The sequence below is a fragment of the Terrapene carolina genome, unplaced genomic scaffold (genome assembly GCF_002925995.2).
Source record: "Terrapene carolina triunguis isolate 2854851 unplaced genomic scaffold, T_m_triunguis-2.0 Scaffold210, whole genome shotgun sequence".
In the NCBI taxonomy this organism is placed as follows: Eukaryota; Metazoa; Chordata; order Testudines; family Emydidae; genus Terrapene; species Terrapene triunguis.
In genome coordinates this window covers 5,369,903-5,386,485 of record NW_020664561.1, presented here as the reverse complement: position 1 = coordinate 5,386,485, position 16,583 = coordinate 5,369,903, and the positions used below count along the sequence as shown (strand labels likewise).

The window sequence follows — 16,583 nt, the reverse complement described above, 5'->3', positions numbered from 1 at the left end:
TGCTCCTCTAACCGCCCTGGTGTCTGGCTGCGCGTAATCAGCGGCCAGGCGATTTGCCTCAACCTCCCACCCCGCCATAAATGTCTCCCCCTTACTTTCACAGATATTGTGGAGCGCACAGCAAGTAGCAATAACAATGGGGATATTCTTTTCGCTGAGGTCTGAGCGAGTCAGTAAGCTGCGCCAGCGCGCTTTTAAACGCCCAAATGCACATTCCACCACCATTCGGCACTTGCTCAGCCTGTAGTTGAACAGGCCCTGACTCCTGTCCTGGCTGCCTGTGTACGGCTTCATGAGCCATGGCATTAAGGGATAGGCAGGGTCCCCAAGGATCACGATAGGCATTTCAACATCCCCAACGGTTATTTTCTGGTCCGGGAAGAAAGTCCCTTCCTCCAGCTTTCTAAACAGAGCAGAGTGCCTGAAGACGCGAGCATCATGTACCCTTCCCGGCCAGCCCACGTTGATGTTGGTGAAACGTCCCTTGTGATCCACCAGGGCTTGCAGCAGCATTGAAAAGTACCCCTTGCGGTTTATGTACTCGGTGGCTTGGTGCTCCGGTGGCAAGATAGGGATATGGGTTCCGTCTATGGCCCCACCACAGTTTGGGAATCCCATTGCAGCAAAGCCATCCACTATGGCTTGCACGTTTCCCAGAGTCACTACCCTTGCTATCACCAGGTCTCTCATTGCCCTGGCAACTTGGATCACAGCAGCCCCCACAGTAGATTTGCCCACTCCAAATTGATTCCCGACTGACCGGTAGCTGTCTGGCGTTGCAAGCTTCCACAGGGCTATCACCACTCGCTTCTCCACTGTGAGGGCTGCTCTCATCCTGGTATTCTGGCGCTTCAGGGCAGGGGAAAGCAAGTCACAAAGTTCCATGAAAGTGCCCTTACGCATGCGAAAGTTTCGCAGCCACTGGGAATCGTCCCACACCTGCAGCACGATGCGGTCCCACCAGTCTGTGCTTGTTTCCCGGGCCCAGAATTGGCGTTCCACAGCATGAACCTGCCCCATTAACATCATGATTTCCACATTGCTGGGGCCTGTGCCTTGTGAGAGGTCTAGGTCCATGTCCATTTCCTCATCACTCTCGTCGCCGCGCTGCAATCGCCTCCTCCTCCTCCTTGCCTGGTCCTGGTTTTGCTTTGGCATGTCCTGGCTCTGCATATACTCCAGGACAATGCGCGTGGTGTTCATAGTGCTCATAATTGCCGCGGTGATCTGAGCGGGCTCCATGATCCCAGTGCTAGCTATGGCGTCTGGTCTGAAAAAAGGCGCGAAAGTAGTATCTGACGGACCAGGGGAAGGAGGGAGGGAGGGAGGGAGGGTCGAGTGACGACATGGCATACAGGTACAGGGAATTAAAATCAAGAAAGGTGGCTTTGCATCAGGGAGAAACACAAACAACTGTCACACAGAATGCCCCCCCCCCCCAAAGATTGAACTCAAAAGCCTGGGTTTAGCAGGAAGAAGGGGGGGAAGCAAATGAATACAGAATAAATCTATTTTTTACATCTTAAGACGACGGTGCAGCATGACTGATAGCCCTTGGCATTTTCTGGGTGCTTGGCAGCAAATACTGGGCGCTTGGCAGTTAGCCTTCAGGTCTATTGCACGATCTGATACCCAGTATGACAACGATGGATACCAGTCGTAATATACTATCTACTGCCCAAAAGGCAAGGGGTTGCTGCTGTGTAGCAATGTTGCCCCATCCTGCGCATACTACGTCTGATAACCATCATCATCAAGGCAAGGGGGCTGGTGCAATGCAGCCCCACGGCTGCCAGCCCCATGTCTGCCAGCACCCAGATAGCCCTCGGCCTCTTCTGGGTGCTTAGCAGACAATATTGGGCACTTGGCAGAAAATAGCATACTACGACTGATAACCATCATTGTCTGCCCGGGTGTCCATGATCGACAGCCACTGCAGTACGATGACGACGGTTACCAGTCGTAATATACCATCTTCTACCAAAAGGCAAGGGGCTGGTGCAATGCAGCCCTACGGCTGCCAGCCCCACGGCTGCCTGCACCCAGATCGCCAATGAAGGCTACCAGTCATGCTGCACCGTCTACCGCCAAAAGGCAGTAAGCTGCTGCTGCTGTTTAGCAATGCAGTCCCACGTTTGCCGGCACCCGGAAGAGATATGGTGACGGTGAGCTGAGCTGAGCGGGCTCAATGCTTGGCGTGGTATGTTGTCTGCACAGGTAACCCAGGTAAAAAGGCGCGAATCTATTGTCTGCCGTTGCTGTGACGGCGGGGGAGGGGCCTGACGCAATGTACCCAGAACCCCTCGCGGCACTGCTTTGCATCATCCGGGCATTGCGATCTCAACCCATAATTCCAATGGGCGCCGGAGGCTCCGGGAACTGTGGGATAGGTACCATAGTGCAATGCGCCGGAAGTCGACGCTAGCCTCGGTACTGTGGACGCGGTCCGCCGACTTCATGCACTTAGAGCATTTTAGGTGGGGACACACACAATCGGCTGCATACAACCGGTTTCTATAAAACCGGCTTCTATAAATCCGACCTAATTCTGTAGTGTAGACATAGCCTCAGTCCTTAACTCTTCATTTCTTGGCTTTTAGGTGCTTGTTATTTGTAAATGATCGGATAGGTAAGGATACAGTTGTCATTTACCAACCTTACCTGGTCTTTGGCCAGTTTTTGGTTTGGGAATTTCTCAGGTTTGGGGGATTTTTTTTTTTTTTTACACCTTTCATTTTTTAATTTTGTGATAGTAAATGAAGATGCAGTTTAAAAAGTTAACCAAATTGGAGGGGATAGTCAACAGGGTATTAAATTAAAGGAGTGAATGCTGCTGTCCAAGCTAATAACTTCTAAGGAGCATTTGAGAGATGCAACAAATTTAGGCTCCAATCCTGCAAACACTAATGCACATGCTTAACTTTAAGCAGATGAATTAGTCATGTTGACTTCATGGGACTACCCACATGCTAAAGTTACCATCTGGCAAAATTCAGCTTTTGTCTTATTTCTCAGTGCTCAATGGGACTTTTATGTGGTGCATGCATATTGGGAGGGACACTGGGATTTATATCAGTGTGACGTGTTGTATACACTCATAATGCATCCCATTTGGTTAATCACTTCACTAAACTCTTGAAGAATATTTTTTGCATTCTATTCTGCAGACAAGTTACACACCCATTTGATTATCTCCTTTTCCAGATTGCTATTCAATACAAGTACACACAGCACCTCCTGTTTCAAACTCTTTGAAATGATAACTGTCCATCTACAGAATGTCTCTGTTTGCAGGGATTATCTTGGATCTGTTCTGCAGTTCACTCTTTGTTCATTTATTTCCAGTGTTACAAACAACTGTAGAACTTTGCTTTGTAAATTTATTAAGAGGCCAGCTCCTCCTCATCACTTTGTCCTTCAGCTGAATGTTCATGAATCTATTTTTGCTTTTGTATTTCTTTGCAACTTTTGCTGAGAATGACACTTTTTTGCAAAATGGTGACTCTTATTGCATGCAGGACCTTTGTGTTGCATTGCAAACAAATCTGATCCCTGCCATTCGATTATCCTTATACTCTAGTAGTTTTAGCCTAGGTACACATTTTTAATTAAATAAACTGCAGTTCTTTCTCTGTTTGCTAATACTTTCATTTGGGAAGCACAGTTTTCAGTAGCCCTGCAACTATCCATTGCTCTTTACAAATAAAGTCAATTTATTAAAATAACCTTGCTTTCACTTAGTTATCAGTAACACCAAAAATAATTTGTTTCTAAACAATCTGTCTGTTCATTCTTGAAATTGACGTGGCTTTGCTTTCTTACTCAGGTCTGTAACATAATAGTCAATGGTCTCACCTGGCACTTAGTTTCTTCAAAAGAAAATGCGTCTTTTCCAAGTGATGTTCTTCTGTGAATCAAAGTATTCTTCAAATTTTTGAATGACTTTGCCTAGCAGTTTGCAGTCTTCCCTATGCGCCCACTGGACTGGACTGTAGATCTCCAATGCTTCTGTGCCTGTCACATGTAGCAGCGAGGTACATTTTTCCCTCTCTGATTTCCCTGAAATACCATTTCCTTCTAGAAAATTTGAATGTGCTGCAACTGACTGTCTGCCAGGTACTGTTCCACAAAGTGGGATTCAGGTGGTTTCATTTTTGGCACAGATCCAGTTTTTCTTTAGACACCATGTATTAAAGGGGTGATATACCAGAGTCCTGGTAAGAAGGTAACCTTTATTTCCTGGCCCCAGTCACATGACCTGGGTCAGGGTTACAATACAAAAGGGTATTGCTCTGTCACATAACAAGGGTTAGCGTCCACTCTCTCCAATGGCTGTTGTTATGCAGCCAATACCAGTATCAGCATCTGAACCTTTCTGTGCCTGTGATGGGTTCACTCACTACTACAGCACCTCCTCCTGGTTGCTCTTTTCAGGTCCCACAGCCCCTGTTTGCCACTCATGTGTGTGCCAGGCTGCCTTTCTCCCTCTGCGACTCAGGGTGCCCTTTCTTCATTAGCTTGGCCCTCTGGTCAGGTAACTATGTGTTTTCCCCCTTCTGGGGTATCAAAGTCTATCATACATACTGTCTCTGGCAGTCTTCCCATTCACTGCCTTGATGGTGCCACTCCCCCTAGTGTCTGGTAGGAGAACCCAGTCCCACCCTCTCTACTCCAGGTTCCCGCTCAGGGACCCTCTAATTAGCAACTGAGGTCTGCACCATCTTAAATCTTATTGCCCTTTCCTTGAGGCTTTTCCTACACCCTCTCCCTAATCTAATCTACTCCTGTCCCACTTCTGCTTTGTCCGGTCTATCCATTATCCAGTCTGAGAGCAATTCCTCCGCTCTAGGGCTGGAGTTTGAAGCGTTATGGATCTGGCTTTGCAGCCCCTAAGGAGCAGTGATTCTCAGTCTCAACCCCAGCAGTTAAATACCATGCAAGGGGAAGGAGAAGCCTCACTTAGGCCCAGCTCCTCCTGTTTTGGTCTGCAAGTTCTGCAGTGCACAAAATGGGTGAAAAATCGCCCCACAACCCACAAGCCTGCCTCATGGGCTGAAAATTATCCTATGATTCAGGAGTGTGGGAGCTGGGCTACGGGACTATTTTTTGGTCATTGTGTGGGTCACAGTGACAGACCAAAACAGATTGAGAACCACAGGTCTAGTAGTTTAGATGTGGCTGAGTTTGTTACCTTGAGACCAAGTTTCGGTTTCTGGCGCTGTCACAAATTCCCTGTAACTTTCAGCAAGTCACTTAAGTTCACCCCTTTGGGAAAATGGATTCCCACACAGTCTCCCTAAGCTCAGGGGGAGTTTTCGTAGGTAATGGAGGAGCAGGAGGAGTCATTTGTCCATATCTTGTAGATTCCTTTCACATTTGAGAAGTAACCTGGGCCAATTCAGAGGTCAGCGATGAAAATATTCTGCATCAATTTCACTGCCAGAGACTCATTTCTAGTTTAAAATAACGGCAACTTCTTTACTCTCCCTATTCTTGAAAAGTGGCTGTTGCACGAGCCAGTGTCAAACTCTACCTAAGTTTCACGTTTTGTGGTATAATGTCACTTTTGGGGCAGATCCACAGCCACTTTGCCAACATTTTAAAAAAGGAGACATATTTAAATTTCCTCAGGTCAAGGAATATTTACTGAATTTTTACAAGAGATTATAATTGTCAGCTTTTTAACCGTACAATATTGCAAGCTTGGTTTTCTTTACTGTTTGCTTGCCTTTTGTTACAAGATGAATGAAAATCAGTCTTAGAATGGGATCTTCGATGGAACCTTCATTGGGGAGAGGCCATAGCATCTGGAAGGTTGTTCTTTAATCTTGCAACTGGCTCTGTGTGGGTGGCTTCCATGCAGAACCCTTTATATAAATGGGGCTCTGTGTGGGAGCAGCCATCTGGTCACATGAAGCCAGTTGTAGGAGGGAGCCTAAACACATGCAAAGCTGGAGGCAGAAACCTTGTTTAAGAGTTCCAAAAACAACAGGCCGCTACCTCTCAAGCTAGAAGAAAAGCTGAGACAAGGTGGATGAGGTAATAATAGCTCTCATTGGACCATCTTCTGTTGGTAAGAGAGACAAGCCACCTTGTCACCCACTTTGTCTCTCTAATATTCTGAGACCAACATCGCTACACTAACACTGCATACAAAAGAAAAGCTGTCATCTCTAGAACCCTTATCTCCTCTCTAGGGTGCAACTACCCAAAAGAGGGCTCACACGGTATACATAATGCTGAAAATCATTCATAACTTGCTTTATTGTAAATTATTTTCTTCACATACAGCTGCCTAAAGCATTTTCAAGGAGCATAAGCTGAAGGGTGAGTTTGAAGGGGATAGTAAGAAGCTAGCAGGAGACAAAAAATAGATTAAAAATAATCCTCAAGTAACTAGCAGGGTTTCTTCAGATACCTAAAAGGATGGCAGGGCATTTCTAATGTAAGTTGTGCTTTCTCCGAACCAAAGTTATAGGTAGGATAGAAAGAAGGGGTTTAGAATAGAAGCTGGTTGCCAACTTTTGTGATTTTTACCCTGCTCTTGGCCCTCATTTTAAAAACAAAAGTTTTGAGGCCCTAGAGGTATGGAGAAAAGCTTGAAAATGTGACCTGTGTGTACCTAACATGTGCAGACAGCAAAAGGTGAATACAATGGGCTCCCAATGGATCAGGTAAAAAATAATCTCATGATTTACCTTAAAAAAAATCCTATGTATGTGAAGTGTGGTGTGTGTGTGGGGGGGTGGCCCTGCCCCCCTAGAGCAGGTGCAGCTTCCTCACAGAGTAGGGGGGCACTGGCACCAGCAGTCACTATTGCCACTGTCACACTAGGACCCCCAGAGTAGGGGGGGCCTCAGACCCAGTGGCTCAATGGGCCCAGTGCTACCTTCCCACCCAGCCTGCTCCTGCTGCCACCACCACAGCGCCCAGGGAGCGGAGCTAGGCGGTGGGCGTGTCCTGCCGGCGCAGTGGGCGTGGCCTGTCTGGGTGGCACCGCCCTCGGGCGCGCTGGGCAGTGGGCATGCGCGCCGCTCAGCCGGGTCTGTTACCTGTCAGCGGCGGCGGCGGGATGGAGGGGCTCATCGAGCTGGTGAACCGGCTGCAGGACGCCTTCGCGGCGCTGGGGCAGAGCTGCCTGTTGGAGCTGCCGCAGATCGCTGTGGTGGGCGGGCAGAGCGCCGGCAAGAGCTCGGTGCTGGAGAACTGCGTCTCCAGGTGAGGGGCGGCGGGGAGCCCGGCGAGCCGGGGCGAGCTCGGGCGGAGTCGGCTGCCGAGCCCATCGCCCTCCCCGCTTATCCCGCCTCTCGGCCCCCTCTAGCGGCCCCGACCCCCTTTATCACCCTCGCGCACCCCCAGATCTGCGGGCTGCTGCTCTAATCCCCCTATCAGCAATCCCTCCAGCGCCCCCGAACCCGCAGCCTCCCCCGGCCTCTCTAGCCCCTCGCAAACCTACCGCTTCCTCCTGGCATCCCCTGGCTCTCAGCCTTCCCTGAACTACCTCTAGGGAATTACCCCCTCTCACGTCCCCTCGGACCTCCAGCGCCAAATCACCGGGGCTCCCCCAAATCCCTTCTCTGAAACCACTCACCCGGCTAACATCCCCCAAACCCACAGCTCCCCCCTCGAATTGCCTCCCTGAAATACCCCCCCCCCCCGGGGTGGCCTTTACAGTTAATGTTTGAGTCAGCAAAAGCTCTGGGGGCAGGTAAATCAGCGGAGGCCATAACATTTATAGCTCTTTGCAAAGTGGTCATGAAAATCCACTTGCCCGTCCTCGCTGTGAGAACCGAAGGGCCAGGGAGAGGGGACTTGTCCCAGATGGGTTGCTAGTAGAATTCTGCAAGGTTGAATTAAAGGGAATAGTGCAGGGAGGGATGGCCGGGGGATTTTTATATCTTCCAGTTAATGAAGGTTTGCTCACAGCCTGCAGAAGATGCTGTCAGCCAACCAGGCATGCTAAGTCACACCAGAAAACAGCACCCACCCATGTCATTTATTTCAGGTTAAATGCTCTCATAAGCAGCCCTTATAAAACCGAGGAGGGGGGGTAATAAATAGAAGAAACATGTTGTTGTGTAGTGAATCCCATCCAATGAGAGCCACACATTTCCTCACAGGTGTCAGAAACAAAGGTTTTGTATCTGTAAACACTGACGTGTATATATTGGAGAAATCCATGTTGTGCATGTGTTTTGGGTGTGTGTATGTTTTAGCCAAGAGAAACATTTGGCCAAAGATCTGTAGCATTAAAATCACACAACTGACTTCACAGATCACGTCTGGAAATGGGCTATCATTTACCTTTCTTGTGCAGTTTATCTGTGCTGGAGATCCAAGAGGACGGTGTTGTGTTCAATCTGTACTTCCCTCTGAGAAAGAGACAAGGTTGCTGATGTGATTGCTATTGGGCACAAATGTTATGCAGGAGCTGTTCCCCATTAGCATATTTCACAACTTCCAGTGCTGCAGAACTAATCAAGGGAATGTAAAATGATTAGGGGAATAGGGCTTTTTTAAATTGTATTTTTAATTTTTAATTTTTTTTTAAAATGACATAAAGTTTATTGGCCTTTAACTGAACACTGTTTGGTCTCAAAATATTTATGAAGAGCCCATTTGTTTCTGTGATGTAGAAAAAAAAAATCAGTATAACTTGGATAACATCAGTTAAAATCTTATTATGCTAGGATACTTAATAGTGATCTTTCTGGGAAAATATAAATGTTGAAGAAACAACTATAAATACCACATGGGATTCTAGTTTTTGCTGATCAATGGGTTTGGCTTCAAAGTGACCCTTAACTATTATTGTATGTAGTGTTGTAGCTGTTGTGGCTTTGTTTTGGTCTCACTCATTGCCATTGTAGTAAGCATTACATGGCAGGACATATAGTAGGAACTTTATGCTACAGTATTCAAAATTCAGTCTTTTAGATTTTTTTTCACTTTTTTTTTTCTTCTTAAAATCTTTGGCAAAGGTGTTGTACCAGCATGTGTATAAATGTTTGTACAATTCATAAGTGCATGTACAGAGCCAAATGTGGTGTTAAATAGTGGTGCAATATACCAGTGTTTTCCAAACTTTTGAAAGCAGAGATCCACTTAAGGGGGGGGAAAAAAGCCAATGTGCTGCCCACTATAACCTCACCATGTGTTGAAGAGCTTGCACATCTTAATTTATGATATGTCTTCCACGCGCTCCTTCCTCTTTTGGAAACTGTTGGTGTGTAGATCTTTATAGTATAATACTTCCTCTCCTTTCTCACATGCTTTGATAAGCAACGTAATAGCCAGCAGTGTTGGTACTGACTGAACTGCCAGTCCCAAAAGTTCAAAAATCCTGGGATTGGTCCCCAGAACATGAGGTTTTTAAAAAAACAAAGAAACAAAAAACAAACAAACCCCCAAGGGTTTAAAGCATGTTTTTGGACTGATTTATCATTTTTGCACTCCCCCTACCCACCTGCAGTATTTGTGACAATTGCAGTGTTGCCCACTTTCACACTTATAGTAAAGAAGATCACTTTGATCTTCTAGTGAGAGCTCCTGCAGAGAGGATCTTGAGGACCCATAGTGCTAGGTGCTTTATGTGGTAAGAGACAAAAACAACAAGGAGTCCCGTGGCACCTTAAAGACTAACATTTATTTGGGCATAAGCGTTCATGGGTAAAAAACAAGAAGTGGGTTTTTTTACCCATGAACGCTTATGCCCAAATAAATCCCTTAGTCTTTAAGGTGGCACCGGACTCCTTGTTGTTTTTGTGGATACAGACTAACATAGCTACCCCTGATACTTGTGGTAAGAGACAGTCTCTTCCCTGAAGAGCTTGCCATCTAGTCTAGTGCAAAGTAAAGTGATGAGTCTATGATGTGGGAGCTGCAACGTGGACTTGCCAGACTCATCTCAAAGAGTTGTGATGGCTACAACTTTTTAATCCCTGCTGAGGTGGGCCGGATTTACACTGGTGACCTATCAGTGACAGGCTTTATAACTCTCTGGGACAGGGGTACTGGAACAATTTGTACAGTGGGGGCAGGGCCGCCCGGGGGATGGGGGGAGCAAGTGGGGCAATTTGCCCCAGGCCCCCACGAGAATATAGTATTCTATAGAATTTCAACTTTTTTTTTATGGAAGGGGCCCCCAAAATTGCTTTGCCCCAGGCCCCCTGAATCCTCTGGGCGGCCCTGAGTGGGGGCACTGAGAGCCACTGAACCAAAACCCTGTATATGATGGAAACCACTTCAAGCCAGGCGGTGAGGCTGCACCCCTAGCACCACTAGTTCCAGCACCTATGCACTGGGATGCCTCAGGGCATAGCTTCACTCTCATCAGTATTTATGGGGACAGCAAAGTTTTTGGAAACAATAAGCTTATTAAATCAAGTTCTTACTTTTTGGAGTTTACACAGGCATGGGATCCTACTCGAACATAGGCAAAATCTCTCATACATTGCTGTCAGTCTCACACATGCTGAGTGTGCTTCACCTTGTGTCCAAGGGAAAGCTGTCACTAAACCAAATACAGACAGTGAAAATGTGACAGTAAAACAGGTATTAACAGAGCATTCAAATCCACATCAAATACCATGTTTTGCAATATAAAATCAGTCCATGGTCCTTACACTCCCTCACACATATATGTATTCTTTTTACATCAGTAGTTTTTGAACCCACAGCCTTCATAACCACAGTACAGACTATTCCACTTCAGCTATATTAGTAGCCCGTGGTGGGAAAGCATGTTGTTATCCTGTGTGTGGACCAGACCATGCCTGGAGATGTGACACATACGTTGGCAGTGGATTTCACAAGTGTTTGTGAGGCAGTAATGGAATGCTGGGCATCAGGATTCTTGGTTTCTCATCTTAGCACTGAGAGTAGATTGGGGACTAGTGGTTACAGACAGCATAACTAAATGTGAAAACGTCCCTGTTGGGGTTGTCTGTGGAGGCTGGATGTGGGACCTCTGGATGTAAACGCCTCTCTCTACCACTTGAGCAATCAGATTTTCTAGTGTGTAAGCACTATGAGTTGTGAATCTCTGTGGCCTGACTTCTAGGTACACTGTGTTAATGTGGAGTACAGCAGCATCTAGTTTGCAGTAGCCCTTCTGAAAGGGTGTGTGTGAGAATGTCTGAGGCTTGGCTCTCTGTAAGACTTGGGTTCTGTTTCTAGCTCTATGTGAAGTGATTTTGTACAAGTTCTCAGTTATCTTGTCTGTGAAATGGGTGAATGATGCACATTGGTTTTGTCCTCTAAGGTAGCAGGATGAAGTTTGTTTAATAATGGAGATTGTGGAGGGCACAGAAATACTAATGGCAGTCAGTGGAAGTCTGGTCTCTGAACTTGCAGTTACAAACTACAAGCTTTGGAATTATGTGAAGGAGGCAGTGTGGCCTAGTGGATAGAGCACTAGACTAAGACAACCTGGGGTTCTATTCCCTGCTCTGCCACATCCAGTTGGGTAATGTCACTGTGCCGTGTCTCAGTTTCCCCATCAGTAAAATGGGAGTAATAATACTTGCTTCCTTTGCAAAGCACTTTGAGATATACAGATGAAAAGTGCCGAGATAGGTATTATTATTATTTATTATTATTTATTATTATTCTGCTTTCCCAAAACTGAGCAATGGCCAGAAATTCTTTAGCAGGGCTAAATTTGTGTTACTTGCTGTTGAAATTGCATGAATTGGCAATAGTGCATTTAAAGTATCCTCACTGATAGCTAAGTTAGTACCCATTGAAATGCATAATGTTCACACTTCAGAGTCGGTATTTTGGAGTCCGTGCAAACTTAGGCAGACATTTCTGATTTGGTTACACTTGGGGCATGTTTTGAAGGTTTTCTTTGCCAATGTAACATCTAGAGACTCTCTTAAGATTCTGGAGAACAAAGGAGAGGTTGTCTGCGCCCCTCTGGCGAGTCCTTCCCCTGGGGGGAGCATTTGCGCTACACAGTTGGAGGAAACCGTATTGTCTACCATTGTCTGAGGAACGAAGACTGTAAGAACAACACACATTCTTCCATTCTGCACTCCCCCCCCCAACCCCGGAGGATAATTGTAGTAAAAGTAAACGTGCACAAACTGATAACCAAGGAGTCTAGCAGTGTGGGAACCAGCAGGAGAGATAGTCAAAGGCATAAAGAGAAGTTAGGTACCTGATTGCCATTGCAAGTCAATGAGAATTGGGCACCCTAGGCTCAGATCCTCAAAAGCATTAGGGACCTAACTCCTGTTTAAATCCATGGAAGTTAGGGGCCCAAGTACCTTTGGGGATCTGGCCCTGGTGCCTGATTCTGCACCATTGACTTTAGTGGGTGCCTGATCAAGGCCTGTACCCCGTTTGTGCTTTTTGAAAATATTCCCTGGAAGCTAATGAGTAATATATAAAAGAAAAATAATGGCAAGAGGGCAGGAAGCAAACTTGTAAATTGTACCTAGCGTGAATAGTTCTCAGACGTTGGAAAAGCACAGCAGAGACTTCTCCGGAGGAGAGTCCATTCAGCAGAGTGAATTTTTTAAGATGGCAGCCCTCCTATGCTTATTGTGCTCTTCTCAGAGGCTCTTTATTCAGTCCTAAGTGGAATAACCTTATTTTCTGACTTTTATGAATATTTAAGTATTAATAATTAGATTTCAAAAATGAAAGCTCTCTATTTCCTACTTTGCTTAATATAATTGGCATGTGGCAAAGTAATTGCTTTATAAGGGATGTGAACTTTTGATTATAATACGTCATTCACAGTCAAACATACACAGCAGACTGTGCACTTTAATTTTCAAAGCCTGAGGTTCTGTTCTGTAATATGATTGTGCTGCCTTTTCAGAATCTGCCATTATTTCTTGACCATTTCCTCACTATTACTTATTCTTTAGGAGCAGTATGTGTTGTTTTTATTCTAGTTTTTGGTCCCTCTTATAAAACATGTACCAGTGCATGTTTTCCAAATTACAGCATTTCCTCATGTGCATATGTAATTCTTTTACCTTGCAGTGGTAATTGCTAATGCTAAAAGTCTATATCAAATTGTGAGGGGGAAAAGAAGAGAGTTCAGCTGACTGTCGAAGCTAAGCATTTGATATTTGCAGAGCAAAGACACCTGTTTAGTGGAGCTTGTGCATTCTGTGGAGGCGCAGAGTACAATGGCTACAATGATTTTAACTAAATTAATTTAATAATTTAAATAATAAATTGTACTGTCATAGGATTAACCAGCGAGGAATGTCCTAGAAAATTGGTAGCTTTTTCTCCAGCTTTTCAGACCAGAGAAAAACAGTAGATTCAGACTAAAATACAGGTCTGTATTATTTTTTTTTATCTTAAGGATCTAATGGAAGTGGAAATCCTCTTCTTCAAACATGTCATTTCCCTCCTTTCCGCCAATTTAATTAAAGGATTGTACAGCTGTGGTTACTCCATTAATCTAGTTATCAAAATATTCCAGAATACTGAGAGAGTTGTTTCTGGGTATTTAAATATATATTCCACTGAATAGAAGTCATATGCCATTGTCTAGTTCCCTATTTAATATCCTTCCAACATATCTTATTTATAACTGTTCTACAACCTCTAAATGTATATATGTGACCTTGTTTTTTCCTTAAATATGAACTTGATAGATGTGGACGTTGAACTGCTATTCATGCATACAAGCTTAGAGAATTATTGATAGGTGCAATGTGTAAACACAAATAAATGTGTACTTGACTGTAATACATTCGACAACAAGTGATCAAATTGATTGATACTCTTCATGTAGAAGGCAAGGTTTTTTCCTTAGAATTTTCAGTTTAAGCAACCTCCTCCTTATTTTTGGCAGATACTCTTAATTGATTAGAATGCTTATCTTTTTTTAAGGAAATCTGTGTTTGACAACGAACAGTAAAGTTAGCTCTCTGACGTGTAGTCTGGTAACGGAGGTCTCTTAATCCAGTATTTAAGCAGTTTGTAGGAATGTTAAGTCAATATGTACTAGCAGATAATGATATGTAAACATTTTCATAGGCCTTCTCTTTACAAAAAATAGCTTTCAAATGATCAGTTGTAAGGCAGACAGTGTCATGTTATCTGACTTGAACCCAGATGTGAATCATGAGAGTTTGATCCTTGCTCAGTTGGATTGTCAACAGTTCAGAATAATCAAAAAACACTTCTATTTAATGGTTATATAGAGGAATCTCTTCATGTAATTTTCCTATCCTGTATAGGACTAGGATATATTGATGACTTTATAGTAACCATGAACTTAATATTTTAGGTCTGTTCAGGACCTAAATAATCTTTAAAACATGTAAAAGGTATCTGTTAGCAGTCCAATCCTGCACAGTGCTGAGATCTCTAAGTTGCCCTTGAATCGAGGGCACTTATCATTTCACAGGAGGAACCTGTGGCCAGATTTTTAAAGGTATATAAGTGCCTAGTGGGATTCTCGAAAGCACATAAGTGCCTACAGCCTATTGATTTCAATGTACCATTTGAAATCCAGTCGGAGGGAGCGGCCTAATGAGGTTGTTTGAAAGCGCCTATCTGCATATTGAGGCACCTAAATACCTTTAAAAATGTAGTTCTCGCTGCCTCTCAGGGTTGAGTCCTAAACATGAGGCTTGGGTCAGAGGGAATAAACAGGTTACCAGTGTCCTTTTCTTTTGTTTTCTCTCATAGGCATGCTCTGTAGGATTTCACTCCCGTTAACTTCTGAAACATGTGACAGTCCTATTCATAGGCCAAACAGAGGGGAAATCCTAGAAGAGCTTTTAAAGGAAAGATATTTGTAATGTTGCTACATCTACTGTAAATACAGAGAGGAAGTGTGTAATGGTTACAACAGGATAGAGGCAGCCAGGACTCAGGGACTCTATTCCCATCTCTGCCACTGACTCATTTGTGGCCTTGAACAAGTCACTTAACCACTCTGCTTCTGTTTCCATGTCTGTAAAATGCATACGAGGGTGCTTGCTTCAAATGTTAACCTTGACAGCACCTGTGCGAAGTCCTGAGATGCTGAGATGGAAGGTGGGGTATAAGAATTTAACAATTCATATGCAGGAATGTCGTCTTTCATTTACATTAGTGTTTACAGCTGCCGCATGAGCACTGGTAAAAGGACCCGTTGGTGAGCAAGTCTAAAAATACACTTGAACACGGTGTTATCTAGACTGGTGGATTCTCTCTCCTTAAATGATACAAATTGTGATGAATAAGCTGTATAAGACAAATAACTCAGTACGTTATGCATCTCTAAAAGCCACTATTACTTGATGAACGAGGTGTTTTGACACAAGCACCTAGCTTTTGGTATCCTTAAAGAATGTCAGAATCCAAACCCTTCCTTGGGTTTTTACCATATACTGGATTATCTTCCTGCAGTGTCATGCCTGTCCTTTCATAACATTGCCTCTGCAAATCCTCACAGTAGAAGTCATGTGCTTTGCCATAGAACTAATTTCAAAGCAGTTAGCCATTAGGCTGCATGCACATGTCCTGCAGATTCAGTGCTCTAGAACACACTACATATGATCACGCACATGACCATTACTGCTTTTTTTCTACCCTCTCCCCCCCATGCTTTTTGTTCCAGTCTATTCCCTCTGCCGCTCTCACCACTAATCTGGCCCTTGACACCTCTGCATTCGATTCACACTGCTTCAGCAGGGTGGAAAGCTTGGTTGTATTATATCTGAGTAATAGTATAATGTAGACAAATAGCGTAGCTATACAATCACATGATTCTGATTGTCTAGTTATACAGTCTTTGATCTTTTACATTTCTCTTCTTTTTCAAAATACAAAAACAAATAAACAGTGAACAAGATGTTTAATACAACAATCCGTGTTACTTGCGGGACCAAGGAATGTAAACATAAAAGACAGTAGCTAAAGGCATAAAGCAATAGTTTCCTTTTCCTTTCTAATTTTGACACAGAGAAGCGTGAGTGCATGATCGTAAGATCAGAGTATATTAGCTACAAATATAACCCAAAGCATGTTTTGGTAATGACATTATGTATGAGTCATGTTGCATCACTACCGCATTAATACATTTTAGTGTGTGTTTCTCCATTTTGTCTCAGCAGTGATGTTGTTTCTCTGTACTAATACAGGTCTTTGCAGGTGTCTTCTCTGGATAACTCCTAGTCGTGGTTCATCATATTTGTATTAAGACACCCTGACCAATAAACCAGAGGTCCCCAAACTGTTGGGCGCACCCTGTGGGGGGCACGGAGGAACATTCGGGGGGCATGGCTGGGGCCCAGGCCAGCCCCCACAGAGGCAGGGAGGGAGTGCCACCCAGCTCCACTCCTGGCTGCGCCCCCGGCTGCCAGCCCCATCCCATCCCCAGCTGTGGCCACAGCCTCAGGCCCCTTACCCGTGTCCGCGTCCTTCCCTCTTGGAGCCGCGTCCTTGCTCCCGGCTCTGGATCTGGGGGCAGGAGTGTGTGAACAGGATAAAGGGGAATATGAGGTGAAAAGTTTGGGGACCATTGTAATAAACAATAATTTATCCAACTGGTTAAATTTTTAGTGTTCACTGGTGTAATCAAAGAATATTCAACTACATTGTAAACTCTTTGGGTCAGG

General features: G+C 44.7%; 1 protein-coding gene across 1 annotated transcript in view; it reads left to right on the top strand.

The window, feature by feature from the left end:
* The first annotated feature begins 7,072 nt into the window (after positions 1-7,072).
* Positions 7,073-16,583, top strand: part of LOC112107414 (dynamin-3) — a 316,224-nt gene continuing 306,713 nt past the window's right edge. The window contains exon 1 of the mRNA XM_026655330.1: positions 7,073-7,218. Coding sequence (XP_026511115.1) covers positions 7,073-7,218 — 146 coding nt within the window. The remainder of the gene's footprint in view (positions 7,219-16,583) is intronic.